General features: G+C 34.8%; 1 protein-coding gene across 4 annotated transcripts; it reads left to right on the forward strand.

The window, feature by feature from the left end:
* Positions 1-714: 714 nt before the first annotated feature.
* LOC143303050 (omega-amidase NIT2-A-like) lies at positions 715-6,972 on the forward strand. Of its 4 annotated transcripts, none has more exons than XR_013059021.1 (4): positions 732-2,061; positions 2,454-2,622; positions 2,897-3,130; positions 5,245-6,972. XR_013059021.1 is itself a non-coding variant. In XM_076620826.1 (3 exons), exons 1-3 carry the CDS (start codon positions 1,978-1,980, stop codon positions 5,256-5,258), a joined length of 267 nt encoding a protein of 88 aa, XP_076476941.1. In that variant the 5' UTR covers positions 715-1,977; the 3' UTR covers positions 5,259-6,972. The 4 variants fall into 4 exon arrangements, 2 of the variants coding, with proteins under 2 accessions (XP_076476941.1, XP_076476940.1); XR_013059022.1 differs by lacking the exon at positions 5,245-6,972 and adding an exon at positions 3,282-3,723; XM_076620826.1 differs by lacking the exon at positions 2,897-3,130 and having other exon boundaries at positions 715-2,061.
* Positions 6,973-7,980: the final 1,008 nt, after the last annotated feature.

Below are 7,980 nucleotides of genomic sequence, written 5' to 3' on the forward strand. Positions count from 1 at the left end.
ATTCGTATTTCCCCTTAGTTGTATGTTGTCAATAGCATCAATCACGAACATATAAATAAATATAGAAGAAACCGTTCGGAAATGGAAAGGGAAAAATGAACATGGAAGACAAGAAAGTTTTCTTCAGGTTTAGCGTATGCGTGATACGCTTTGAATGTCTCAGATAAAGATAAAGATACTCTGCTCATTTCTATTTGTTCCGCAGAACGAGAAATTTGTTGTCTTTCATATTGGTTTTTACGATTCAATTTTTGGGCAGTTTTCCCTAGCGAGTGTCGGTCCCTGTTTGATATAACCAGACCGTAATTTATACAGATATGTATTATAGATATATATTTGTAAAACTGAAATCAGATGAAATAAATGTTGCCTGAGGTTTTAAACGTTTAATAAAAACAATATTTCATTTGGAAAAAATGTAAGATATGTAAAATTACACATTGATCATTTTGCTGGTCTTGTATCATAAAACGTGTGGCCCGAAGAGCATATCACGACCGTTATACTTCAAATCCGTCGGACTGACGATAGAGATAAAGATGTGGCGGCACTCGGCGACAATGTATATCGCTGAAGTGCCTAATGAACCATCAACATCCCAACGGTCCTTCCACCGAAGGTTCTAGAAGAAAGAGCACGTGGCAACGATCGCGGACGCCTAACAAATGCATGGACGGTGGGAATGTTGAGGGATGACAAAAGAAAGTAATCGGATCCGATCGAAAGTAAAATCATAAGAGTCAGTCTTAGAAAGTCACGCCTAGAGTTCGGAAGTAGATTGTAAAGTGTATTGATGTTAGAAAAAAAATAAAGTTTACTTTTTTTATTTTTTTACCTCAAATTCCTTTTTTATTTTGTTATTTTACGTGACAACACCATCGGCGCCTGGATGAACCTTGATAACTCGGCCCAGAGGCCAATGCATGGAGGGAACGTTGTCCTCTCTGAGGATGACGATTGTGCCCTTTTGGATGCTGTGTCCACCCTTGCTCCATTTATTGCGGTTGGTTAGCTCGTTCAAATACTCCTTATGCCAGCGGTTCCAAAAATGTTGTTTAAGCTGTTGGATATGCTGCCATTTGGAGAGTCGGTTCGATGGAATGTCCCTGAAATCTCGATCACGTAAGCACATTAATGAATCGCCAATGAGGAAATGTCCGGGAGTGAGGGCTAGGAGATCATTTGGATCGGTGGAGATAGAAGTTAGCGGGCGGGAATTGAGGACTGCTTCTATTTCTATGATAAGAGTATTACGGTGTTAAGCTCATATGTTTCTGTTTCTCCACTCGCGCTGCGCCATAATATCCTTTGATATTTCCGATCCTCTGGTCGTACGAGGAATTGCCGATACATTTTCTCGATGTCGCCAGTGAGTACGTACTGATGAGCGCGGAATCTAATTAATATACAAAATAAATTGTGAATTGAGTCGAGAATATAGGATTTCCCCATTTTCATGATTATCGTGATTTTTGTATAAATATATTTTTTAAGATACTAATAATTAGGTACTTATAAATTAGTATTATCAATTATTTTGCATTTATAATTCCGCCTCTAGTATAAGTGTTAATTGAAAACTAACTTTATGTTTCAAAAAGTACTAGCAAAGTCGTTGAGTAACAAGCCACTGATGCTAACACAAATAGCATTGTCGTAATTAAGTATTTCTAAATATTCATTTTTCATTTTGAACCTGTAGAAACAATTTATTATATATACTATTAGCTAAGTAATTGCATATTTAATTAAGTCGAAATATAAAACTTAGTTATTTTGATAATTTAGAAAATAAAAAACTGACAAACATTTCAATTTAATTTATGGTTGGAACAAAAGACAGTTATTTTTCATTAATTGAAATATTGCAATGCAGAGTACTTTCCAAAATACGCCGAGAGTATTCCTGATGGTGAAACGAGCGTTGCTTCATCGAACGCAGCTAAAGAAAACAACATCTATGTAGTTGGTGGTACGATGCCTGAAATAGAGGGCGATAAATTGTACAATACCTGTACTATTTGGGGTCCCGATGGAACTTTGATAGCAAGACACCGAAAGGTAAGTAATATATTCCTTTATGGCTTTGAAGTTGAAAATATTGGGGTGAAGAAAGTGACTCTATCTAGGAATAATTTAGGAATATACATATGTACATACGTATACTATAACCAATTCTATAATTTACGGTTTATAAAATACGTTATGATACGGGAAACGCCCATTTTTGTTGTAATGTGTTTGTTGTTGTATAAATTTTTCACATACGAAAATACTTATTTTTTCTCCTTTTTAAACATTATTAAATGATAAGATTTTTTAATAAAAGAAAGTGATAAAAACGCTGTCAGTTATTAAATAAAAAATAATTAAAGTTTAGGAGTTGGTAACTTTGATATTAAATTACAAAAGTTGCAGCAATAGAATTAGCTACCACATTTTTATGTTATTAGGTACATCTATTCGACATCGACATTCCTAATAAGATTACTTTTCGAGAGAGTGATTCACTCAGTCCTGGTAACTCCCTAACGACGTTCGATGTGAAGGGCTGCAAAATAGGTATTGGCATTTGCTATGATATTAGATTCGAGGAAATGGCACGCATTTATCGGAACAAAGGTACAGTAACTTAACCGATCAATACTTAACTAGCAAAAAATTAAATATCTTTCTTAAATATATTCTATATAAAATTAATATAATCTGTAACTCTGTATAAAAAGAAGCTTAATTTAAAAAACCAGTATATTTGCTGAAAATGAAACAAATAAAAGAATTAAAAGCACAATAAGAGGACTGTCCTCGCATATTCAGAAATGATGGAATGTGAACCGTGCAACTACGAAGTTAATTGGTATTCGGTGGCTTCATATTTCCTGCTTCTCTGGGTTAGGTTGCCAAATGCTGATATATCCAGCGGCATTCAATATGACCACTGGACCATTGCACTGGTCTTTACTTCAGCGTTCCAGAGCGAATGATAATCAATTATACGTTGCCTGCATATCACCGGCTCGTGTTCCTTAAGCAAGTTACGTCGCATGGGGACATACACAGTTGACCAATCCCTGGGGAAAGATTCTTTACGATTTGGAAACTCAAGAGAATATGGCAGTCACCGATATCGGTAATTTACAGCTTAAAATTAAAAGCGAGAGATCCATGATGTAATTAATTTTTAGTCTCGTTAATTTATCGATTTAGCCATCTTCCTCTGTATTTGTTGAATTTATTAGTAAGCATTACTTATTACTTCGTATGTTTCTTTTTTCTATCAGATGTAAAAGTTGTTGAGGAAGTAAGGGCTCAGATACCTACATTTTCTCAGAGACGTACAGATTTGTACGACACTGTCTGTAAGAAGGAGTAACTCTACACTAAAAGAGAAAATGTTTTTTTATAATATTTCTACTACCATATCCTTTTTTTGTGAATTATTACTAATTTCTTATCATTTGTACTAAATGAATGACTCAATTAAGAAAACCAAAACGTTATAAATAATAATCTGTATATCTTGTGTATCAACATGTAATTGGATATTATAATAATATAGGAATGCTATAATAATATAGGATAATAATATAGGAGAATAATAATATAGAAAAAAATACATGCTTTTAAACACCTTTAATATCGATCACATAAATTGTTATAATTCACAATGATTACGCATACATAAAACACCCCTTGATAGTAAAATTTACGATCAGAAGGCAATTACGTATCGTTTAACAACATTTAATTTATAACACCTTTTAAACATTTAGACAGATTAACACATAACACTTCTTATATATAAACATCAATTCGAAGTTATCAGCTTGGAGAAATTGGTCGATTAATACCTGTAGATTGTCTGTCTCGATGAAAGACTTAAAGAGAGCAAAAACATGATAATGCCGCTAATATAATATTCCTTCTTTCTTGTATCTGTCTGCCTCTCAGGTCGTTTTACTAATTACAATAAGTAATTTCGACTTCTTTGCGCTCTCTTTTAACGCATTCGAGACCGAAAGAAATTCATATCAGTCAGTAGGCAAGGGTATAATATACATATTTTATATATAACTTATGTAGTAATGTATATATCATGTTAATTTCATATTTTTTCAATATAGAATTATTATATATATATATATGACTGTACATAATACATTATAGAATAACATAGTATATAATTTTATATTTTAAAAATATGAGGCATACTATTTAAGATTGTCATCGATTTAAAATCAAAGTATGAATAGGATACCCTGGAGAGAGTAAAACACAGAATCATTCTGTAACTCTGTATAAAAAGAAGCTTAATTTAAAAAACCAGTATATTTGCTGAAAATGAAACAAATAAAAGAATTAAAAGCACAATAAGAGGACTGTCCTCGCATATTCAGAAATGATGGAATGTGAACCGTGCAACTACGAAGTTAATTGGTATTCGGTGGCTTCATATTTCCTGCTTCTCTGGGTTAGGTTGCCAAATGCTGATATATCCAGCGGCATTCAATATGACCACTGGACCACTGCACTGGTCATTACTTCAGCGTTCCAGGGCGAATGATAATCAATTATACGTTGCCTGCATATCACCGGCTCGTGTTCCTTAAGCAAGTTACGTCGCATGGGGACATACACAGTTGACCAATCCCTGGGGAAAGATTCTTTACGATTTGGAAACTCAAGAGAATATGGCAGCCACCGATATCAAAAAAAAAAAAAAAAAAAACTGGCGAACCGTGTGTTACCACAACGAGACACGCGATGCTATTTGTCGCTTTAAATTGTGCCGCAACTCGTTTTTGAGATCTTTGCCAGGGGCGCGTTAAAATATGCTGAAAATATATTTCTGGCTTTTCTGGAGTTTAACTGAAATATGACAAGTAACGTTGTAAAACATATGTACTTATGACTTACAGAATAATTGAGTGTACAAAATATATAGTATACAAAATAGCCAGCGATTTAGGGCTGTAAAAGATCAAAAGAAAAGAAAAGAAAAGAAGAAAAATAATATGTTGTGGCAGTCTAAGTCGATCTAAGAAAATAGATAAAGGGAGGGAGGGGCATAGCTAGTTAATCTGGAAAGAATCCAAGCGTCAATTTCAAGCATTTACAGAGAATCAAGCGGGCTGCTTAAAGTCGTGAGTTGAGCAATTATCCCGCGTTAGGTTCAATCAGGTTAGTCCCACGCGAAATTGATCCAACCATGCGAAAATGAGTGTATTCTGATTTCTGTCGCAGATACTTCTGGCTAGTGCAGTACCTACACGGTGGTTGTTGAAACAGCCGCTTCTCATCTATTTTCCGCAGCGCGGACATCATCCTTTGATCCCTTACGACTAACGAAGTTTTCGAAGATGTACGGCAGTTTGAGATTCTACTTGAAAATGATCATGATTGTGGTCTGTGTGCCGTCTGCTCTTCTTTTTGTCCTTCCGTTAAAGACTGGTAAGTTGATACCGATTAATTATGCGATCGAAACCCTATATAATGGCTACAAAAATGCCGCTAATATAATATTCCTTCTTTCTTGTATCTGTCTGCCTCTCAGGTCGTTTTACTAATTACAATAAGTAATTTCGACTTCTTTGCGCTCTCTTTTAACGCATTCGAGACCAAAAGAAATTCATATCAGTCAGTAGGCAAGGGTATAATATACATATTTTATATATAACTTATGTAGTAATGTATATATCATGTTAATTTCATATTTTTTTTAATATAGAATTATTATATATGTCGGGTTTACATTAGAATTAGGGTTAGGGGCGTGAAACGAATCTTCGTTTGGGTTACACGTTGTCGTTATGCAATAGAGAAGACATTGACTAGTGCAAATACGATTATTACAGAACCGGACAAGTAACCGTGGTAGTTAGGTACTCGAGAAACTAATGACAATGATCCTAGGTTCAATAACGAATCCGCGGTCGACGGGATGATAGATGAACGTACTCACAAAATCAAAGTCGGACGCGTAATATTCACTGATCGTAAAGAGTTACTCCTTTCATCAATGAGATCGCGAGCGAGAATGCCTTTCCCGTCCCGATGATGCCACAGAGGAAAACTATAATGGGGTGTGTCTAAGGATACGAGATCATCGGGTTCGTCGAGAAAAGCCTTCGTTCAGAAAGTAAGGGAAATTGGCGTTGCTGCTAATTGGTCAATCTCCATATCGGTGGTTAGAAAAAGATGCTAGCCGCCCTCGAGGGAAAGTTGCTAGTGGGAGACGCCGCTCGTTGAAAAATATGTCTCCCCTATCTTCCCGTAGTTGGGACAAAGACTGTTTGTCTGTTTGAAGGACTTTAGTTAACTAAACCTTAAGATTTATAACGGGCCCTCGGGCTAGCCGAACATGTACTGCGGAGACGCATCGACATCTGACAATCATATTACTCGAAGAATAGGGTCTGCGTGTGGCGAGCCACGGGACAGAAACCGTTGGAATGTTTACTGTCGCGTGTCGCCACGAATATTTCTTTTAAGGAGAGCTATAGAATTACTCCATACCTTTGTTAAACAAAGCGTTCATCCCGTAACCGCGGCTACGTTCGGCGACTGACTGTCGCCTCGAGCCCAAGCTCATTATCACAACTCTTGAACAATTACAATAGCATTGAATAACTACAATTGTTCATTTACAGACTCCGGTGTTCTTTCATCTCCGACATATATATATTTTTTACATTTGTAGTTGCGCACAGATTTTATTAAAGAAAAGTGTTAACAATGTGTTTTCATAATTTATTTCTCGCGACTGACTTCCATTAATCCCTAATATTCCTGTCGCTATACGCGTGTAAATCTAACATGGCTGCTCGTAAATGTCCTCAGTAAAGTTATAGTGACGGATCTTTACTTTTGTTTAATATCGAAGTAATTTTCCGTCTGCCGCTCGTTTTTCGTTATTCTACCGCAATTAGAACATTTATTTATTAATATTGCTTTAAAGTGACAAAAGTATTGTTCGTGTGAATATACGTATATATATATATATATATATATATATATATATATATATATATATATATATATTTATGTTGTGTGTCATTTTAATATGGCTAATGTTTTGTAATTCTTCGATTGCGTTATTTATTGTTTTGAGTAGTTTATTTTATAGAGTATTCGATAATATAAATATATATATATATATACGTATTCATATGCATATTTCTCTTGGCAGTGTAGTATTCATACGAAATGAAATGTCAATTATTTATTTATCCTTTACCGGAATGTAGGCTAGTTTTAAGTATGTATCTTAGATTATCGGTTTGATAGAATTCGCACACATATATATATTTCTGACAATGTAACCTTCATTTCTTTAATAATACAATATTGTATGTTTTATGTATTCGTTAAACTATTAGTTTTTGACTTCATGTATACTTATATTTCATAAATTGATAATATTGTATTTATTGCATAGTATTGGAAGCACTGTCTCTAATATTTACTAGGTTATTACATGTTCGGCATATATGTTTATACTTATATGTAACTCTCCAAATTGATTGATTGAAATATATTTATATATATATATATTCCTGGCGTTTCAATTATTTTCCCCTTTTGTAGTTATTCTTATTTCCTGGTTTATTTAGAATTGTGTGTATATGTATTTTGTTTATTGGTTGGATCCGTTAATCGCCCTCGTTTTGTTAATCCTTCCTTTCGTTTCGTAGTGCCGTGTGTTCGTTTGTGCATTCAAATCCTTATTCGCGTGTTTTGTATAGAATGGTTTTCTTGTTCTTGTTACGGCGCGTGCGGAGCGCGGGACGTGACACTAGCTGTCATTTCCCTCCCGTTGGAGATATTTCGACGTTTAAGCGCTCGTTGAACTCCATTTTACACTGCAAATGTAACGCACTACCATTTAAGCGTCGAAACAAGCAAAATAGCTCGCAAATCGCGCAGATTTCGTCGATTTCGATGAAATCTAGTGTTACGTATTAGTTTATTGACATCGAA

This window comes from Bombus vancouverensis, chromosome 8 (genome assembly GCF_051014615.1).
Source record: "Bombus vancouverensis nearcticus chromosome 8, iyBomVanc1_principal, whole genome shotgun sequence".
NCBI lineage: Eukaryota > Metazoa > Arthropoda > Insecta > Hymenoptera > Apidae > Bombus > Bombus vancouverensis.